The sequence below is a fragment of the Anabrus simplex genome, chromosome 2, assembly GCF_040414725.1.
Source record: "Anabrus simplex isolate iqAnaSimp1 chromosome 2, ASM4041472v1, whole genome shotgun sequence".
Lineage (NCBI taxonomy): Eukaryota > Metazoa > Arthropoda > Insecta > Orthoptera > Tettigoniidae > Anabrus > Anabrus simplex.
This window is the reverse complement of record NC_090266.1, coordinates 1,217,316,427-1,217,338,859: the sequence shown is the minus strand read 5'-3', so window position 1 is coordinate 1,217,338,859 and position 22,433 is coordinate 1,217,316,427. Positions and strand designations below refer to the sequence as shown.

Sequence of the window (22,433 nt, the reverse complement as noted above, 5' to 3'; positions counted from 1 at the left end):
CCTAGGTACTTGCAGAAATCCTCATTACTCTATCAACACTGTAATTAAAACCAAGAGGGCTTCATCACTTGGTAAAATTTACAGTCTGATCATGACTGATTCGCATTTTGGGCTGTTGCCCAGGTGACACACTCCCTATCAGTTGTTTACCAAGAATATTCTTAAATGATTTCAAAGAACTTGGAAATTTATCAACCATCTCCCTCGTAAAATTATTCCAATCCTTAATTCTATTCCTATAAATGATTATTTCCCCCAATAATCTTGAATCTTGAATTCCAACTTTATCTTCATAGCATGATCTTTCCTACTTTTAAAAACTCTACTGAAGCTTATTTGTATATGAATGTCATTCCACACTACCTCTCCACTGACAGCATCTAATGCCCCTACATTCCGTACCCCCATGGGAAACAATCATTGCAGAGTGTAATAGCAGAATGCTTTGAATGCTGACGTAGTCTCATTTCCCGTTGACAGGCCTGAGACTTCTTGGAATCAACTTGACGAATGAAATGGAATTAGATGAGGTGCTCTTTGTATTATTGGGGCTTATGAAAGAAAGAAAGAAAGTAGATCTGGCAGAGTCAGCAAAGAGGATGCATCTGGACATGTTAGTAGTAAACAATTTTTCGACAAGTGTTCTGAACAGGTGTTGTTCATTAGGAAAACAGTTAGGCAAGTAAATGAATGAATAATGAGGTTAGATTTGACAGCTGCAGGAATAAGGACAAGAATTATATCATTGTATTCACCATGTGATTGAGCAGATGAGGAGGAAGTACCAAGTAACAACACATAAGGGTAAATACCAAGGACAGGATAGTGTTGATGGGCAAATTCAGTATATCAATTGGAAATAAAACTGCATAAATGTGCGGAATATTTGGAAACTACTTGGAACAGGGAGCATGCATTGGACTTCAGTGATAGTATGCGTTTAGCAGTTGTAAAATAATTCTTTGAGCACAAAGCTATTTGCCACTCGCATGGTAAGTAGGGGCACTACATTCATAAATAATAAATTATATCATAACTTATAACATATATTATAACTTGGCCTACGATTGAGAAAGTGAAATCTGTCTGCAGATGTATAAATGTAGAGAATTTCCAGGATGAAGATATTAAACAGACGTGCATGGATGTGATTAGTGAAAAGTTCTTAAGGATGGAGGACAGTCAGCAGGTTCGACATACAGAAAAGGAATAAGTGGCATACAGCAAGTTAATGCTGCCAAGGAATAACTCCATTTAAAGATGGGAAAAAGCAAACATGTTGGTGGAATACTGGAGTTAGGGCGGCTTATAAACTTAAAAAGGAGGCGTATCAAAAATTGCTCCAAATAAGTACTGGTCTATGTAGGGAACTGTACGTAGATGAAAGAAATCGAGCAAAACGAATAATTTTGTTGTTGAAGAAGAAACCGTGATGAGGTTTTGGTAATAAAATAGAAAGGTTAGGTCAATTAACAGGGAAACCTCTCTGGACTGTAAGAAAGACAAGTGAACTCTGTATAGATCCCAGAGTGTCATGCTATGAAAGGAATATGTTAATGTTGCATAGATCTAGAGATAGCATATGACAAAGTACTAAGGGAAAATATGTTAGTCATACTGAGGGATTATGGGATTGGGCATAGGATATTACACTTATTACAGGTATTTATGTTGATAATCAGGCCACAGAGAGAATTGTTCAGAGAATGAGTTCTTGGTTCAAAGCAATTAGAGGAGTTAAACAAGGCTCTAATTTTTCATCTTGATTGTTCATGGGATACATCATTTACTGAAAATTATGAAATGACGGAGAGAGATTCATTTAAATGAAAAATTTACTAAACAGTTTGGCCCTTGCCGACAACTTCGTCGTAATGGCAGACTGTGCTAATATCTGGGAGATAGAAAAGAGTTGCAGCAAGTGGCTGTGGGGTTTGCATTCAGGAGATAGTGCTGGCCATGGTCGCTTCCTTTCCACTCCTAGCTTTTCTGTAACACCTATCTGTGTCGGTGTGACATAAAGCAAATTATTTTTAAAAAGTCTATAATGAGGACACAGAGCGAGCCTCATTTCCGTTGTGCTGTGTATGGGCAAGTAGATGAGGAAGTAGCCACGTGACCCATAAGGCTCACCCACTGATGTCCTGGTCTCGGCTAGTCTGCAATAAGGTTCCCTACAGCGTGATTGCTTCTTATCGCTTTAGTGCATTTCATAGCTTCTGAATTAAGTGCTGAACAGGATATTTTCACATGCTGTAGATTTTGAAATGTAATTCGCACTGAAATTTGGAAGATTCCTGAGACTGACCTGCAGAGAGTGAACGCTACAACAATTGTTTACAGGCCGACAGAGAGCTTTTTCAACACGGGCGTACAGGAACTGTGTGACGGTGTGCAGGAAGGACAGCAACTCTGTACATGTATGTAATGTATCAGGACTGGTCAAATTCCAGTATTTTCACATGCAATATGCGTAGAACATGAAAATGAAAATCCACGGCCCGTTTTCAGTCATTCGACCGGGTCAGGAATGGAATGAATGAAGCTCCTATCTAGCATCGAGGATAGGAATTGTGCCCGCTGCCGCAGCCTGTCACATTCCTCTGGGGTAATGATTAATGAGTGATAGATGAAATTAAATGATATTGGAGAGTTTTGCTGGAACGAAATATGACGGTGAAAACCAGAGTACCCGGAGAAAAACCTGTCCTGCTTCTGCTTTGTCCGGCACAAATCTCACACGGAGTGACTGGGATTTGAACCACCGAACCCAGCGGTGGGAGGCCGTTGCTGCTATGTAGAACATATACACAAAGAACGTACCAGTAATTCCACGAGTTGAATGTCAATGTCTAGAACCAGACAATACAAAAGAAAAACACTTGGTGTCATACACAAAACTGCTTATACTGGAGCATTTTGCTTTGATTTTGCCGTGCATAATGTTAAAGAAAAGTACACCCTCTCTGTCCTGCCAGATGCAAATGTAGCAATACATTACACATTCTTCAATTAACCACTACTAATCTGCATTTAGGGCAGTTGCCCAGGTGACAGATTCCCTATCTATAGTAATAGCCACGTAACGAAATACCCCAGAAAGTAAATATCGCCGCCCGATGCTCTTCTTTTCTCTATTTTGTAATGGCTGATCACTGCTGCCAACCTGCCTGGTTACATATTAAAATCACCAGACATAACCAAACAAACTAACCTCAATGTAAACACCGATAATAAATGTTTCCCTACCCTAGTAAATGATAAAAGTTAAGATGAAATAAATCAAGATATTCATAATTAAGTCGGTTTCCACGCTCAATGAGAAATTTAGGAAATAAACACCCTTTCTCACTCAAATTAATGTTACATATATCTGTCTTTATTTTGATATGCAGTAGGCGTACTATAACCATATTCTTGAAAATAGGGGCGTGTTAAACGATGCAATTTGTTTAAAGTCTTTGCAGTGTGATTTTCGAAAGTCCAATGACTTCCCTTTCTTTTGCGCGAACATTTCCTTCTCTCTTCAATACCGGTAACCCGTAGCCTAAGGAGAGAGATTGGGCATATTTTCAGCCTGCAGGCTGGTTATATCTTCACGGTTATCAGGAAACATATAGGAATACTAATGTGCCAAGCTACGTGAACGGAAATTAGGTCAGCTTCAAGCTCACTGCAGAATTGAATATTAGTTCTACTATCTACTTCTATCGTTTTCACATACACCGAGGTGCCAGTATTTCGTCCCGCAAGAGTTCTTTATGTACCAGTAGATCTAGACATGAGGCTGGAGTATTTGAGCACTTTCAAATACCGCCGAACTCGAATCCGCCAACATGAGCTAGTCATACATTCTCTCCTTCACTCGCTTAAAATAATGTTAAACATTTCCTGCCTTTATTCTGATTCTGATGTATGCATTACTATAACTGCATTCTTAAAGAAAGGGGGGAGGGAATATAGATTGAATAATTCATTGCGGTTTCTGCAAGTTCAAGGACTTACCACATAAGACATATGTCCTTCCTTTTAATAATAATGCTAACAGCTTTACATCCCACTAAGAACTTTTACGGTTTTCGGCATTTGGCATTTTAAACATATTTTCAGCTTACAAGTTGGTGTATCTCAAGCTTACAACATTACCAGATTTTTACATATATATTGGCTTAAATCACATGAAGACAGGTTGTGATGCAAGAATTGGATAGGAAAGAGGGCTAGGATTTAAGATGTAAATAAGCGTACAGACACAGCACTAGCCTGAAATGAAAATGACGGGCAAAAAAAAACTTCAGACCTGCCAACTGTGGGGTTCGAATACATCACCATCTCCTGAAACCAAGCTAACAGCAATGTGATCAAACTGCACAGCCAGTTCACTCAGTTTCCTATGACGCGTAATAGGCCTACCACATGGGCGACCCACTTACCTGTATATGGATCTTCAATTCTTCAATTATACATGTATGCAAAAACATTATGCACCTTAGTAAGAGGTACTTCCCTAGTTGGTTCTGATTGGTGCACGTATAACAAATATGTTTGGGAAGAAATACTTTTCTTTTATATTTATTTATATCATAAAGAAGTCATGTTGTCATAGCAAAACGAATACGCAACGAAGAAATGAATCCGAAGAGATAAGCATTATTTACTGCATTAAATATTAGTTTATTTACATGTTAAGCGATATGTAGTAGTAATAACAATAACAACAACAAACGTGTGCAATAAGGAAAAAGGAAATAAATACAAGTAAATATAAATATAATTTACAACATTTAGAGCCATTCCATGGTCACTGAATTACAAAGCAGGGGTATGAATAAACAAACATAATAAACATGAATACTAATATTTAAAAAGCAAAAAGCAAAGTCATCTCCGTACAAACCATGAAAGCCATTGGAAAGGGGGAAGGTGAAGGCTTCCACTATCCATGACGTTGGCACTTGGTGGGGTGGGGTGGAGTGGTTAGCTCAACGCATGACCGCCTTTGCCCCCAATAGTTAACTGGTACTCATTTATCATACGCAAAACATTCCTTCCAAATTACGTTAAACCTCTGTCACTCATTATTATTATTATTATTATTATTAATAAATTGCAAATGGGAAATACCCCGGTGGCAACGGTCACTTACAGTAATGTGATAATAAAGTTAACATAATTACCCAACTACAACAAAGAAACAAAGAAACAAACAAACAACAAGAGTACAAGAAGCAGATATATGGAAGGAAAATATAACAAGAATTACTGCTAGTTTAATATTCTAAATCGAGCAACATCATATACAAATTCACACACAACTTAAGTATTTACAGTGCTTAACAATTTGGCTTACAATATTATAGGTTGACCTTACTACTAGCTTAACATTATAAGTGATAATAAAGTGAAGTTAAACCGTAATTACCCTACAACAACAACAACAACAACATTACAACAAGCAAGAAATACTACTAATTAAACTTTCTAAATCCAGTGTCATTATATACATATTCACACACAACTTAAGTATTTCCAGTACTTAACACTACAAATTACAATACTATAGATTGAACTTACTACTAGCTTAACACTACAAGTGATAATAAAGTTAAATCATACTACCCAACAACTACAACAACTCAAGTACAAAAAGGAATTCCATGGAAAAAAATATTACAAGAAATACTACTAGTCATTCTAAATCCAGCATCATGTACAGTTTCATACACAATTTAATTATTTCCAATACATCCGTATGCTGGTTTCTGGCCCTAATTTTATGCTTATGATAATTTCTCGATAAGTATGAGGGAGGTTAGATAGATAGATAAAGAATGGGTGAACCCTGCCTTCGCAGGGCTCCACACGTAGGTCTGTGAAGACCCTTTGTGTCCCTTAAACGGGTTTGCCTAGTCCAGACCTAGTGCTCCTATAAAGGATACCAGTGCCCGGATGTTGGCATTCCTGATGTCTTCCAGGCTCACGAAATGTGAGCCAAGGTATCGATGTCTAGTGCTTGCAAGAGCCTCACACTGACATAACACATGCGCGGAGGTCTCCTCCTCCCTACCGCATCTTCTACACATCGGATCCTGACTGATTTTCATGATGTGTAGGTGTCTCTTTAAGGTATTGTGGCCTGTCAACAGTCCAACTACCATTCGCATTCTGGTCCTATTCAAATTTATCAGGACCTTTTTATAACTTTGGCTAGGCCCTTTGATAAGTTCACGTGCCTGCCTTGCTATAGTTAACCTCTTCCAAATGTCTTAAGTGAGACTGGTTTGTCCACTGGGATATTACCAGTTTCACGCTTCGGAGTGACACTCCCAGGAAGGGCTCTGGTCCTATAAAAGGACCTTTTGAGCCTTGTTTCGCTAGTTTGTCAGCTTCTTCATTTCCACTGATACCTGTGTGCCCAGGGACCCGTAATAGGGTAACTGAGCTAAATTCACACAGCTGATCTAACATCCTTTGGCATTCCCATACCATTTTTGATGTTGTTTTAACTGCACATAGTGCTTTTAACGCTTCCTGGCTATCGCTGCAAATAGTGATACAATGAGGGAGGTTATAACCTATTCCTAATACAACTCCAAGCAGCCCTTCCCGTATAGCTCTTATAAAGACCACACAGGCGAGCTCTAGTTCTTCTAGATTCAAGACTTTCCCAATTAATGGTATTCCTTCTATTCCCAGTTACGAAACGCATCGCTCTTCTTTGAACTTTCTCTAGGGAATTTATTAAACCAACATGCAGATCCATATTCGAGAATGGGTCTTACAACGTATTTATAAGGTTTATTTAAACCTACTAGGGTGGTGAGCACATAAATAAGAATTCAATGAAAGTATTTTCCTTCTGGACCTTCATGCCAGACAGATTTTTTTTTAAAACAAATTTTTTTTCACTATAATATGATTTATCTATAGAGCAAAACCGCTATGCAGTGTGCGTATCATAGCAATCGAGATGGAATTGGTAATGTACTATGTATCTGTAGAGCCTATATACGACTTTTTACAATTACTTCTAAAGTGAATTTCAGCTGTGTGACAACGCTGAAAAGACTATGGACTTAGAGATTGGCATTCCTGAAGAGGGTTTTCTACACTTTCCCATTTTCACACATTGATTCAAGAGTCTGTATTGACTTGTGACAAAACCACTGTATTCTTCCGAAAACCACTGATAGGGACAGGTTTGGTTGTGATCCACCGAAAACAAATTATAATGACCGGTTAGGTAGTGATCCATCGAAAACCACTGATTGTCGCAGGGTTAGGTTAGGTTTGACAGGATTTGTAATTGAGCGACTGTTGTCATTGAAAAAACTGTCGTGACGACTGAAGGCAATAAACATAAAACTGAATCCATTGGTCTACAAAGTTTTCATTCAGTAGATACGCTAGGAACTGGCGAACCAAAACCGTACATACAAAGTTTACAGGAATCAACAAAACAGGATATTAATTCGTGGTACTCATTGTTCTTTAAAGAGAAGAAATATCCTGTCAACAATAGCTGCAGTGAACATGCTTTTTCACTATTATTGTCTGGCCCCATGGCTAAATGGTTAGCGTGCTGGCCTTTGGTCACAGGGTGTGGGTTTGATTCTCGACAGGGTGGGGAATTTGAACCACCGTTGGTTAATTTCTCTGGCACGGGGGCTGGGTGTATGTCGTCTTCATCAACATTTCACTATTATTGTGTAAAATAGAAACTTACTAGTTTTGACAAGTACAGTATGTTCAACAGCGACTCCTGAATGATGACGCGCAGGATGTCCAACCTCACTAATCTATGTTCCAGACTATTTCTACTTAAAAAATTGTATTTGTCCTTTAATGTGATTTTGCAATTTTTGCTGAATATTTATGTGGCTGAAATGAAGGTGGATAAGCTACATGGTCTCCTTTATATAGGAAGAATGTATCGTGGAAATTAACTCAATTTCGGTTTCATGTACATTACAGTTTCTCTAAGATATATTGATAGTAATTCAGTCATGTACGACGACGATGTATTTCATGGTAAAGACAGCTGCCTCTGTGGATCAGTGGTAGAGTGACGGCCTCCGAATCCCAATATAGCGGGTTCAAACCCGGCAGAGGTAGTCGGATTTTTGAAGGGCAGAAAAAAGTCCATTCGACACTTCATGTCGTACGATGTCGGCATGTAAAAGATCTCTGGTGACGCATTTGGTGTTTACCCGACAAAATTCATTAAATCTCAGCCACAGACGCCCAAGAGAGTTTCGGTTTACTCGGTCTGCCATCTAGTGGGCCTAGAGTATAACGGAACGTCAAAATTTACGAGCAGACAGCCAGATGGCGTCAACTTGAAATGTCTGCACATGGTAGCTGAGGCCATACGATTATTATTATTATTATTATTATTGTTATTATGGTAAAGACAAATTACTTTGCAATGCTATCTATCTTAATGGTAATGTACTATGTACCTCTACTATTGTAGGCTACTGAGTGCTTGATTCGAAGCAGTGTATCGATTCATTCAGTGTCCGAGTGAATCGATTCACAGGAACGGCAAGCTCATGGCACACAAATCATGCACAATCACGGCTCAGTGAGCCACACGACACACACGGCTCCTTATAGGCACACTGGACACTGGCGGGGAGTCGAGCTTTCGCTGCAGTGAGCCACAGTGAATCATGGCACACTGAAAGAATCGTACGCAGTCATGGATCAGTGAGACACAACACACACATGGTTCATTATCGGTACACTGAACATTGGCGGGGAGCCGAACTTCCTCTGAAGCAATACATACAGAGTCATGGTACACTGAAAAAATCGTATGCTATAATGGACTCTCGAGCTCAGCTCATTTGAAAATAATACCTATTCGCATCCACTGTCCTCTTCTTACAGGGAGTTTTAAACAATACATGGATTTATTTGCAGTGTTAAAAAGATAGAACACAATTCCAAAGTACCTAGGTTGTAAGTAGGTAGTCAATTAGGTTATTCTAATTACTGTATTAGTTTAATCAATCAGTATCTTTATAACTAGTTGATGTTCGACAATTACTTAAACTCAGCTCTCTAGCCTCCACACCTGGCTGAGTGGCTCAAACGGTCGAGGCGCTGGCCTTCTGAACCCAACTTGGCAGGGCCGAGCTCAGTGCGGTGGTATTTGAAGGTGCTCAGCCTCATGTCAGTAGATTTACTGACACATAAAAGAGCTCCTGCAGGACTAAATTCCAGCACCTCGACGTCTCAAAAAAAACCTAAAAGTTGATAGTGGGACATAAAGCCAATAACATTATTATTTAGCCTACCCTATGACTATGAGTCATGCTCATGACCACTCGAAATTGTCTGTTTTATATTTGGAAGAACCACTCGGTATTCTCTTAGTTTGTATGTCGCATCATTGCACAATACTTCAATAATCGAATCACGAGGTTACCGATGTACGTGGACAGTGAGTATGTAAGTAGACTGATGCAATAGATTAAATAAATGATGTTTAATCAGAAAACCAGTGGGCTACTGTACATCTCCTGTAGCCTATACAAAATATGACGATTTTAAAAAAGCCTCTGCTGATAGAAAAAGACATTTTCAAAGATGACCGAGTTAGCTGGCCGTGCGTTTAGGGTCGCGTAGCTATGAGCTTGCATTCGGGGAATGGTGGGTTCAAATCCTACCGTCGGCAGCCGTTAAAATGGTTTTCGGTGGTTTCCCATTTTCACACCAGACACATGCTTGTGCTGTACCTTAATTAAGACCACGGCCGCTTCCTTCCCACTTCTAGCCCTTTCCTATCTCTTCTATCCTCTTTGTCGCCATAAGACCTATCTGTGTTGGTGCGACGTAAAGCAAATTGATTTATATTTAATATGTGGGCTACTTATTGTGTACACAGGTATTTTTATATGTAATTCTCTCTATATATATACAGTATACGTGAGTTGTGACTTTCAGAGAACTGTGGAAAACCATTAGATAGTGTATAAAATTTAAGTTATGTCAGTATTTTAACAGGCGTACAATGTTTACATCGTGTATTGGTGACAGAGTGCTGTCTCCCTCTCTCTCTCCCCCCCCTTGCCCGCTCCTCATCACATTGCGCCACAGCAGTTCTAGATAATTCCACTCCGATTGGACACTGATCCCCACCTGCACATCTATACCGCCCTGTAACTTGTAGATACACAATTCCCACAATTTTGAAATGTAACTTCGTTATATCAGAAAGGACGGGGCAATCAGAAATGTATTATTTCCCAGCAAAGTTATAACATTCTTAATCTCATGGAATGGCTCTTACAATGGTACAGCTAACTCCTCGGCTTCTCTTCTTTCTTCTTCTTCTTCTTCTTCATCTTCTTCATCTTCCTCCTCCGATTCACTGCTTCCATGATGAATGACTAGTTCCTCCACTTCAGGAAGACCTCTCACCTCATTATTGTAGAACTCGACAATCTTCTTCTCAGTGTGTTTTACTTCATTTCTCCACATCTCTGCTGTCACCTATAAGATATATTGAAGTATCACAACCTGACAAATATATTATAAACTCCACTTGCATATATCCAATAAATAACATTTCCACTTGGCCTACCTGATCAAGAGATTCTTTCCACACAGCTGTAGCTCTGTCCAATCCGTGACCAGGTCTTGAAGCCACTGTTTTGTTATAATACTGTTTTGCCACAGACCATACAAATTCGATGGCATTGAAAAATGAGTGGTATGGAGGAAGTCGTAAGACAGTATGGCCTTCACTGTGCAGCATCTCGTCAACAATGTACCTGGTTTTAAAGAAACAGAGAAATATTGTTATGCATACATGAAAGTCAAATACACGAGTGTAAACAACATTATCTAAACTTATGTTTACGTGCTTCTGTACCTCTTTAAGTGACTTCGATTCATATTACACAACCTTTGCAGCTCATCTTTTGTGGCATTTTCTGGTGGAGAAACTCCATTCTGCCTTAACCATGACTGTAAATTAAAGGAAAAATAAAAATTAATTTCTGTAACATCATTAAACATCATTCAGTAGAAGGAAATATTCAATTAAGTATAATTACCACTAATTGATCCTTCCTCCATTTCGTTGTTGGTTGATGCTCAACAAGCTTACAGTGATATGGTGCATTATCCATTACAATAACACAGGGTCCTATATTTCTTAATCCTACGATTAATTGCGTCTTCACCCACATCTGAAATTTCTCGCTGTTCATAGCACCATGGTAATCCTGATTTCTCTTCAAGTTTGTAGCAAATATCAAATCAGCACCTGTAAGAATTTTAAGTTTTAGTATGAAGTTATTTGTTCTAAAAAAAGTATAGGCCTATTAATAAAAAATGTGATTTCTGTTGAATGATACAAAAAGCTGTCTGATTTTAAGTAAAACCAACTACTGTGTAGCAAAGTCACCTGATGATGAAGTCAATTAATTACTACTTACACTACTTTATCGTAACATCTCTCATGAATGTATCTCCATTAGTAGGCCTATATCTGGATTAGAAGTCCACGATCACTTGCATAAAAGATATAAGTATAAACACCCATTTCAATACCTTAGAACAAATGTAATTGCTGCGAACACTGAACCTATATCAGGCAGTAAGAAATAAGAAGCTTGGAAGGTGTTCAACAGTCAGGTATCAAGCACTGATTCAGGTGGAGATTGTCGAATGCAGAATAAACATAATAAATAGGCCTACAATACAAGTAATTTACTGATACAAATATCCAGTAATATTATATGAAAATACACTGAGTAAGTTTTGATTGAAATACCTCTCTAAGGTTAATCATTGGCCTAAAGTGAATACCTGCAAGTCTTTTTAATAACAGTGGAGAAGTCAAAATCAAAAACCACGTACAGAGCTCAATGAGCGGTAAGTTATAATGCCACTTCCGACCTAGTGCCAGTCAATTTCAATCAATCAGTCACCACTGATCTGCACTTAGGACAGAAGATGTAGTTTCAGGGATAGGCCTAGTATTTTCTTCAATAATTGCAAAGAATTTGGAAATTTATTGAACATCTCCCTTGGTAAATTATTCCAATCCCTAACTCCCTTCTTAAAAAAAAAACAAATATTTGCCCCACTTTTCATCAACTTTAGCACTGTACTGTGATCTTACCTACTTTTAAAATACCACTGAAACGTATTCGTCTACCAATGTCATTCCACACCACCTATCCACCGACAGCTCGGAATATACCACTTAGTCCAGCAACTTGTCTCCTTTCACCCAAGTCTTCCCAGCCCAAACCCGACAAAATTTTTGTAACGCTACTCTTTTGTCAGAAATCACCCACAACAAATCGTGCTTCTGTCTTTTGAACTTTTCCAATTCTCAAACCAAGTAATCCCAGTGAGGGTCTCATACACAGGAACTGTACTTAAGTTGGGGTCTTATCAGAGACTTATGTGCCCCCCCCTGCATCCGTACTACAAACCCTAAATACCCTCATAACTATGTAAAGAGAGATCACCTCACTACAATAAAATGAAGTAAAATAAATTAAGAACATACCAGGTACAAAGCCATCCTTCGTTCCAGCATGAACAATAACCAGTCTTCCTCCCTCAGACACAGGTCGACGAATTACTCCTTGAACATCATGTCCAGATTTGTGTGGTTTATTCCAGGAGTATGTGGGTGACCCTGAAAGACAAATGCACAATTGAAACCAAAGACACCTGATGAAGATAAATTATTCCAAGATTTTTTAAATATAAAATGTAATATATAACATATATATTCACCATTCATAAAAATCCAAGTCTCATCCAAGAAAACAACAGGTTTTGGTTTCTCACTGTCCTTATTACGCATGTATTCCCTCAGAAAACAAGATCTCTTAAAACAAATGTCTTCATTTTCTCTAACATACGCATAGGGATCACCTTTACTCCACACAAACCCAATGGCCTTCAAAATTCTTCTTAATGATGTTTCGGAGCCCTTGTACAAATAAGTGTCATAATTTGCTTTCATGTGGTCGAAAACCTTTCTTACAGTTACGACTTCTCCTGTGGGAAGAAAAAAGAGAGTTACAAGGGACTCAAAAGAGCTGTATGACAATACATGCACAAAACATTTCTGGGAGCTTATCTCACCTGCGTGCCAATTTCTATAAATAATGTTGCAATAGATTCCTTATGAAGTCACCTTACCTTTATGTAATTTATCATAAATAAACCTTGCTATCGCTTCCTTAGAAAAACTGTCTATGCCGGTCACTGGATGTTCACGCTTTCGGCGTTTACCTGGTGTAGAAAATTCAACTCCCTTCTTGAAATTTCCTATTACTTTTCGGACTAAACCGAAACTACACTGTAAGAATACACACACAGAAATATATTACATACACATATACCATAAGTCAACATGAATACACAAAGGTTAAGTCTACGAACCGTATCGAAGTCGACACAAGACATGGTACCGGTATAGGCCTATAGTAGGGCCCACGAGAGTTGAAGTCTGACAGGTGAGCGGCGAAAGCTGTAACTACGAAGTACGCTGCGTTGTCATAGTTACCTCCATTTGCAGCCTACCACCCTTTCATACAGGCTGAGTGTTTAATAAAACATGTAGGCCTAGGCCTAATACAATTCGTTTACCTTAACCGGTTCCTAAGCTCGTGTTAATAATTCCAGCATTTAAGACAGAACACGACATTATCGATATTTATAAAAGATTTCATAATCACTAACAAAATCATCAGTTTCTGACAATAACCTCAACAAATGCACATGTTAATCACAGAATATAACAACACTACCCACATTGATATGTTTTTTTATTATTTAACTCCGATTGTTAACGGTACCTGTACAATTAAAAAATTATCTACGGTATAATAAACACAATAAGAAGACGATACTTCATCGAGAAAAGAAATCAGTCAGAATATGAATGACAAAAGTGACTGAGAGCAAGCCAACCCATGTGGTGATAGCGTCCTAAAATGTTGCAACTCTGTTATCGTTGCCATAGCAACAGGCCATTTTCGAGCAGCGTTAGTCAACTTTTTCTCGCCGGTGGCGCTAAACGTCAGACTTCAACTCTCGTGGGCCCTACTTTAGGCCTACATGATCAGGTTAGGTTAGGTTAGGTTCAGAATGAAATACTGCTCCTTTTCAACTGATTGTCATTATGCCAGAAACTTATCATAGAAACAAGATAAAAACGAACACTTACCCCAGTTAATAATGAAACTCTTGCCATTAGCTTCGTATCACTACGACTGATACCTTCTTCGTCGTCTTCCTGTTTCAGTTGCTCGTAGCAATGTACAAGCATTTCTTGACCTGAAGCTTGTAAAGGACGTAACCTTGGTTTCCTTTTCGGAGGAGTTTTTGCAGATTTTTCTTCCTTCTTAGACATCCCAATCGAATTCTGTTCGTATAAGTATGGGACGAAATAGGAACGTAATTAATAAAATGATGTGCTCATCATTTCACACAAACTATGTTATTAAATGCATTATCCGAACATGCCACAATTCTACTTACCTGGTATTAGCCAAATAGATTTACAATCCCACAGAAAAAGAAAATATGCTTTAAATATTCTCGCAAATGTATCGCTAGTGACTTTAGAGGCAATGCGGTGGCAACACACAATTCACGCTAGAACAGTGACTGAACGTTGCCAACGTGCCAGATTAACGGTAACAGTAAGACGTCGTATCGGCAAGTAGGGTCCCTAAACTGTATGGTTACCGACACTGAAAAAGACCCAACAGCAAGAAAAGTCACTATAAACCAATACCTTAATATTACAGGGGAGAAAGGGTAAGGTTGCACCCTTAGTGTACGTCCTTACACGGAGAGGACTATATTGTTTTCCTAGGCTTTTCTTAAACGATTTCGAAGAAATTGGAAATTTATTGGACATCTCTCTTGGTAAGTTATTCCAATCCCTAACTCCCCTTCCTATAAACTAATATTTGCCCCAATTTGTCCACTTGAATTCCAACTTTATCTTCATACTGTGATCTTTCCTGCTTTTAAAGACACCGCTCAAATTTATTTGTTTACTAATGTCATTCCACGCCAATTCTCCACTTAGGCCTATTTATTTCTTTTTATTCGGCGTATGATGAATAATGACAACCTATAAACTATTTACACAACCAGTGAAAAATGAGTACAAAGTAATTATAAATTACATCTATATAGTCAAAGAAAGCAATTAACAAAGTTTGAAACAAGAAGAAAACACAATACATTTACATCACTATCCATTTATCAACTATGACAGTTCGTATATACACATAGAGTGCGAGTGTTGTACTGCACCTGTCCAAGGTTCCAGTGCATCATAATTTATCTTAATTGGCTTATGAAGTGGCTGAAAGGATTTATTTGACGAGACTCTCGAACAGTCCCTGGAATCGAAGTCCATCACCCCTACTTGAGTCTTTCCTCGGCTGGCTCAAGACCTTGGGTACGTGATATGTCCGGAAAGGGGCTTAAACTATTTAATTCTATGTAGGGGAAAAGAGTCTTGGATATCAGAGGAATACGAATATACTACTTACTAAATGAAAAGGCGTGGTTTCCCATTTTCACACCAGGCAAATGCTGGGGCTGTACCTTAATTAAGGCCACGGCCGCTTCCTTCACACTTCTAGCCCTTTCCCGTCCCATCGTCGCCATAAGACCTATCTGTGTCGGTGCGACGTAAAGCAACTAGCAAAAAAAAAAGAGAAGGAAAAACATCTATTTTTGCACAAACACTTTTAATTAGCTAAGGAAACACTTGTATAATATGATACATAAAGATATGCCAAAGTATTTATATCTATGCAATACATTAAATTCACAAATTAGGTTTGTGCTTCGGATGTCTCTTTCTGTCTATCTCAGATACGCATCTATTACCTTATAACCTTCAACTCACTGAAAATACATTGAAAGGGGGTCCCCTTTCAGAGCCACTTAACACACGGAAAACCTTATTATATTAACTTATACTATTACAACACTGTACACATATCTTTCCTAAAGGCATATCTCCTTTATGGCATGAATTATTTCATTCAATTTATCCTTCTATTTATATGTCACATTCTACATCGCCCTAATTATATGTATTCAACAGGGGAACTCATATATTTAACACCACTACACTCTCAAAATTACGAACTCACATATCAGGTTTCGTCTTCTCATTCCTCATATCCCGAGAACATGCAAATTTAAATAGAAGACCCTAACCTTCAAGAGGGAAAAAATCATGGCTAATCGCGTGCTACATAATCCACTTACACCCTCACTGTTGACCTTTGTTGTCGTGGAGTTTGCAGCAGTGGCGGTTTCTGGTATAGCGCAATGGAGCAATGAACCTCCAGTTTATATCAAATTTTATTCAAATACTTAATATTCATAACTCCCTCGTCAATCTCGAAGCTCTTGCTTAGCCCATCTATCCGTAATATACTCGTACTGGCTTTCAATTCGTGTGAACTGCGCACGTTCCGTGGCTGGATACTTGTCTGGAATGAACCCCCTTCGAAGGCGCTCTCTCCGTCCGTACCTGGGCGAAGGGAGTGGCGAGGTGCGGGGGGACATCGGCCGGCACGTAGACTAGACCAGGATATCGCAGAAACAGATATCCTTGGTTTACGCATGCGCAATATGCCACTCTCTCTAGTCGTGTTGTCGGGGGTGTTGGGGCAAAGTAGACTGACCTTGTGTTCGGGTATGTGCCTGCCATCTGTTGCCCTTACAGGAATTCAACTACGTAACAGAAAATGGTGCACATAATTAGCGCTAGTGTTGAAGAGCATCATTACTGCCAGCAGTCACATAACTGCCAAATTCCAATTGATGTATTTTCCCAAATGTTGCCTTCTTTGGAATAATTACTTTTTGGAGAGAAAATTAACTTAAAAATCACCGAGGCAAAGAGTAGCGGGAATGTAATACCAAAGAAAACGCTAATTGCCTAGCCACAGGAGTTCTTAAAATTAAGTCACCAACATTGCGAACATGCATCCCTAAAGTTTACTCCGTTTTTCAAGTGTGATGCTAGTGTTTACAACAGTTTGTAATAGTTATCATAATTCGTTATATTATTGTACGCTGTGCAAGCGTGTGAGTGTTTTTCTGCACTGTTGTGCCGTTCAGAAACGTAATTTTTAGGACATAAAGAAGTTACAATATTTTGTCAGTGTGTGTATTTTTGTGCACTGTAGTTGCGTCCATAATTTTTGTTCCCGGCAAAGGTAAGGAGCTACATAATAAGTTTGAAGAGTGATACAATACTTAAGAAGACAACCTTTCCTTCTCTCTCTCTCTTGAGCGTAAACTTAAGATTAAGATTAAGGATGCCGGACGCCCAATGCCTGATTTGATATAACGAGGCATCCTAAAAGTAAAAGTAATGAAATCGTGCGTAAATTCAGGTTGGATTTATACCGTATAAAATAATCGAGTGGATCTGTGGGTGCCAAATTACTAACATGTTGATTTGTTTTCCTTTTTATGATTCATGAGTGATGAAAGCAAAGTGACTTGGACCAAAGTCGGAGTGGTAGATATAGGATATCTGCCCAAAAAATAATAATAAAGAAACACAGAAGTTCTAAATCTCATATGCTTGCCCAGTTACAATTCTATCCCCTGGGAAGACACGATAACCGTCAGTAATTTGACTGTGCTTACAGGCAGTCTGTGGAAAGAGACAACGACCAAGTACGGAAAATTCGTTATGTGCTGTGTAAAGTATGTGGCGCGTTTGAGATGGCACTGCGTGGGCATGACGAAACAAGTGAATCATCGAATCATGGCATATTTCGAGGCCCCGTCAATTTTAATTCTGAAATTGACGTTGCATTAAGGGACCATCTATCCAAAGCTACTGTTTTCAAAGGCACCTCGAAAGACATTCAGAATGATTTGCTTTCGTGAATGTATGAAATCTGTCGTGAGAAAAAAATCACCACAGCGCACTTCATTTCGGTAATCGCAGATGAAACCACCGATATATCATCTACAGCACAATTTGTTATCATTCTTCCCAACAGTAAGCCAGTTGAAATATTCTGGGGTTTCCTCTACCCTCTAGTCATGCTGCTAAGACAATAGCAGAGTGTTTAAAATTTTCTTTGAGCGAAGTTGTGGATAATAGAGATAAGTTGATTTCACAAGGTTACGATGGAGCAAATGTAATGAGTGGTCACCATTCAGGGTGCAAGTTCTAATCAGGGAAGATTTTAGGCATGCACATTATGTGCACCGTTATGCCCATTCTCTGAACTTAGTCATGGCACAGGTGACAGGGGGTAGAGGAGATATTGAGGGGGGGAGGATATTTCCTTCTGTTGAACCCCCAGTGACGAAAGTCACACGCCGCCACTGGTTTGCAGTCTTAAATCTAGACAGGAGGAGTTTCTACCATTATGTGACGTGCAATCAAGAATGAATAATCAGAAACTCTTATGATGAATCATAGCATTTAATCGTATCTTCAAGACGACTGGATCATACTACGAAATTTTATCCCTTTACATTATGCCACGTCACCTATAAGTTATGCTGGGTCTTATAACTATCATGCAATATTTCCCCATAATGAATGAAATAAGTGGTTCAACACCACGAAGAAAATATCACAGAAAAATCTTTCAAGAAAACTCTAATCCTCTAAAGCACCGTTATGGCCAAATAGAATTCAGAGTATTTACATGCATGCTACATATTTACGTTACTGTGACTAACTATCATGCTCGTATGTTCAAAAAATGTACTTTGTACTCAGATATCTGCGTCAGCTTTCCTCAGGAGGTACAGCCATGTATTTAAGCTGCCATCAGCATGTCTTCACTTGCGGTGGCTCCCAGAATCGTTCTCTGTCGATTTGCCAGCACGTTGGTTGAATCCTCGTCTGGCGTCGGAGGCTCTCGAATATCACTGCTGCGTTGGCGTAACTGTATGACGGACTGCTCACAAGACGTCTTCAAACCCGGCGCTCTCGGAGGTCAAATATGCAAATGAGGAAGAAATAATTTGTCCTAAATGCATTAATTACGTCATGCATTATAACTCTGTTATGACTAAGGATAGTTATAAACTCAAGTATCTTAGCCCTATATCGGTATTTGTCCTGTAGCCCGATATCGATACTTTAATTTGCATACTCCAGTTCTCCACAAGTAATTTAATCTCGGAGCATCACACACTAGCCGGTCACCCCCACAGGATGTGAATATTAGGTATTAATATTTTTTACAGGTCATTATTCGACCCACTCCGTTTCAGTAATCATTGATACGATATACAACTCACTGCGTTTGAGAGAATACGGAGGGTGCCGCCCGATCTACTAAAATGATAGCTAATAAGCCGCTCACTGTTATTGTGGGTTCAAGCCTTACTGTAACACTGCTAATGAACTATCCTTGTATTTAATTACTTCCTTCATTTAACCTCATTTATATAATTCGTATAATTTGGCATAATCCGCCACATTGACACAGATAAATTTCATAACTGCACACGAAATAATTTACTTAAATCGACCACCCCTTTTTTTACAACCCCGTGCCGCTCTGACACATAATCGAAGTAAATTTTTTTTTCACATACGGGTCATAGCAAACTGAATTAAAGACGTAACGAATATTTGGTACTCAGCTCACTGTCACTCACTCTGTGTTGTCATTTACCACAACACAATACTGTTCAATAAGAACCTTCACAATGTGAAACACTGAATATTGAAACTGAATGTTCACTAAAGAATGGGTCTGCTGATTAGACCAAATGCACTGGATATACTGCGTATACTGCCTTCTTGCCACTCGCCTTTATAGTGAGAAGCCTTTTTTTTGGAGGGGGAGTCAGACCACCCCCCTTGTCCAACAATGCTCCGTTGGAAGGTATATTTAAAAGTTGAATTTGATATCAAATTAAAGCCTGTACATCCTTCTTTCCACTGATCAATTTTCGTTCCGAGACTTTCGCGGGTTCGTCTGCAATCATCAAAGCGTCAGTATCAATTCTCAGTAGGTGGAGCCTGACTCCTGGGGTTTTTAAGTTTTCCTGGTCCTGTCAGGGTCGGGCATCTGGTTTCACTCTCTTCATGCCATCAACTATCTGCGTACTTCCTATTATTCTTATTATGTAGAATGGTTGTCGGCATGATAAATCCGCATAAAATCTCCTCATTCATCGAAGTCATAACTCGAAATTATCCATCAAGTATTTCCAAGTTATAAATGTTAATATCATCAAAACAGTTGAAAGCTACGCATTGGTAATACTAGATATTTAGGGGAATACATAGGGTGATATTGTCTCATATGTTGAGACGACTTTTTTAGGCTGTTTCATGACCTCACTTCTCAGTCATGTGACATCTTTCTCGTTCCAGCTCTCTCGCTCAGAGAAAGAGCGAACTCCACTTACAAGCGCTTGTACTCCCTCTTTTCCCAATTGCGCGCAACGAGAGGAGGGGCGCGCGACTCTACGGCGAGCGGCTCGAGTCCCGGAACCGTCAAGAATATCCTCGTTTGGCGGCTATTTAACGTAGAACTGCGCGGAAAACGGCATATTCTCTATGCAGGATGTCTCTATATACATATGACGATGTCATGAACGGTTACATCCCTCCCCCACTTGGGTTAAGAAAAATCACTACAAAAGGAGGGATTTTTCTTAGTAATTAGATGCATCATCACGACCCTTTCACTTGATTATTTCGGAGGATGGCATTCTCCAACCTCAACTAATATCCCGTCATGAGGATGCGTAAGCACTCCTGCGTCATCATACTCCGTCTTTCCGCGCAGCCTGTACAATCATCCTCATCTGAATAACCCCCATCATCCTCTGCATCCTCGTCATCTTCTTCCATCAGCACACAGTTGACATCACCCTCTTCTTCCTGTTCAGAGTAATCTTCAGCGTCGGCTTCATCTTCTTCCTTATCTTCTTCTTTCTCCAAACCAACAACCATCATCTCGAACTTCTCCCTGATTTCTTGCATAATTATGATAGTCCGGGTCTTCTGTCAGGTCCTCTGGTTGCATCACCCAGATGTCAACGGTGGCAATGGTCCATTCTAACTCGTTTTGGTGGTTGTTAGTATGGGGAAAACTATCTCCTGGCTACCTAGTTCATTTTTTTCTTTACAGCTCCACGCCCAGCATGATATTCATTTGCGTGAGGGTTGAGTCGGTTCTCGGAATCCTGTCTACGTTGGGCCTGAAGTTGGAGGCTTTCCGCCCCTCTATTTTCTTCCATCGCGGCCGTCTCTAGAATTGGTCCTTGCCATTTGTCATTCATGACAGGTTAACTTCTGAGCTGTTCAAGATATGTTCGAGATTTGGCCTGACGATCCTGTATCTGCCTGTCCGAGCCTCTAGATCTTTCCTATGACCGTCCTCTATCACTTCTCCATTTCGTATATGATCTTTGATAACGATCGACTTGATTATATCTGAGTCCATTTCTTCTTTCGTAGGGTTTTTCTTGTGTTCATAATTTCGACAACCCCATCTTTCACGATACCGTTCTCTTGGTCTATTCAACTTCGAAGTATCCGTATCTTCTGCCGCCGGTGTCGAATACGTTTCTCTCCTTTCTTCTCTGCTAGTCCCCGATTTCTGAGTTGAGGTGTCCCTCCTCGATTTGTATTGACTGTGTGGATGGCCTCATGGTGCCTTTGTCTAACATAGCCCCCGTTAGTTGTTTGGTCGAGCTGCCGCAAAACGTGTTCAGCTTCGACCGCTGTTCTAACATTGGCGGAGATAAGTAATTTCTGCACCTCTAGTGGTAACTGCTTCCCTATTGCCGCCACTAATTCCAATTCCGATGGTGGACTATCCAGTTCCTTCATCCTCAGGAGCTGGTGCACGAAGTATTCACAGAATCGTGTTTGTCCTGTGGCCGAATATCGTCGAGAATACAGTTCCAAGCGTAGATTTTGTTGAGTTTAAATCGACCAGTATTTCTCAAGGAATCGACACCTGAATTCCTCGTAGCTTCCGAAACAATATTTAAACGCCTCAAACCAAATGAGAGGCTGCTCTGCTAGGTACTTCTCCACCATTCTTAGGCGCTTTTTCTGTTGGAATGTTGTGATCAAGAAAGTATTGGTCCATTTCAGACAGGAACCCTGTTGGTGGCATGTGAACGTTCGAACCGAACTTTATTGGTTCATCATAACTCGTGCAAAGAAAGTTGTAAATTGGCATTGAATTATAATCTTGTGGTGCCGAGCTATGTCCGGGTGGAAGACGCATTAGATTCGTTTCATTTATTTGTGAGGAATCCTCCATTTTATCTGGTTTGGTGCGATTTCCTACAATATCGTGTTCACCTTTCTCTGGCTTCTTTAAGGCGGATTTTAATACTCCGTCTCCTCGAGACTCTTGAGATTTAAGGTTCTCGACTTCATCTTGTAACTC

At 39.5% G+C, this 22,433-nt stretch overlaps 2 protein-coding genes across 6 annotated transcripts in view; one reads left to right on the top strand and one right to left on the bottom strand.

Moving 5' to 3' along the window:
• Positions 1-22,433, top strand: part of LOC136864803 (arrestin domain-containing protein 2) — a 534,353-nt gene that overhangs the window by 97,805 nt on the left and 414,115 nt on the right. The window lies entirely within an intron of this gene.
• On the bottom strand, positions 10,773-13,156 carry LOC137498635 (uncharacterized). Its single transcript, XM_068226508.1, has 4 exons — positions 12,772-13,156; positions 12,539-12,670; positions 11,181-11,281; positions 10,773-10,784 (listed from the first exon to the last, which is right to left on the bottom strand). The coding sequence occupies exons 1-4, from the start codon at positions 13,001-13,003 to the stop codon at positions 10,773-10,775; spliced, it is 477 nt and encodes a 158-aa protein (XP_068082609.1). The 5' UTR covers positions 13,004-13,156.

Coding starts and splice junctions, on each gene's coding strand:
- LOC137498635 (XM_068226508.1), bottom strand. CDS start 13,003: ATGAAAGCAAATTATGACACTTATTTGTACAAGGGCTCCGAAACATCA. Junction 12,671..12,771: donor GACTTGGATTTTTATGAATG/GTGAATATATAT, acceptor TTTGTCTTTCAG/GGTCACCCACATACTCCTGG. Junction 11,282..12,538: donor GAAGGATGGCTTTGTACCTG/GTATGTTCTTAA, acceptor AAATTCTTACAG/GTGCTGATTTGATATTTGCT.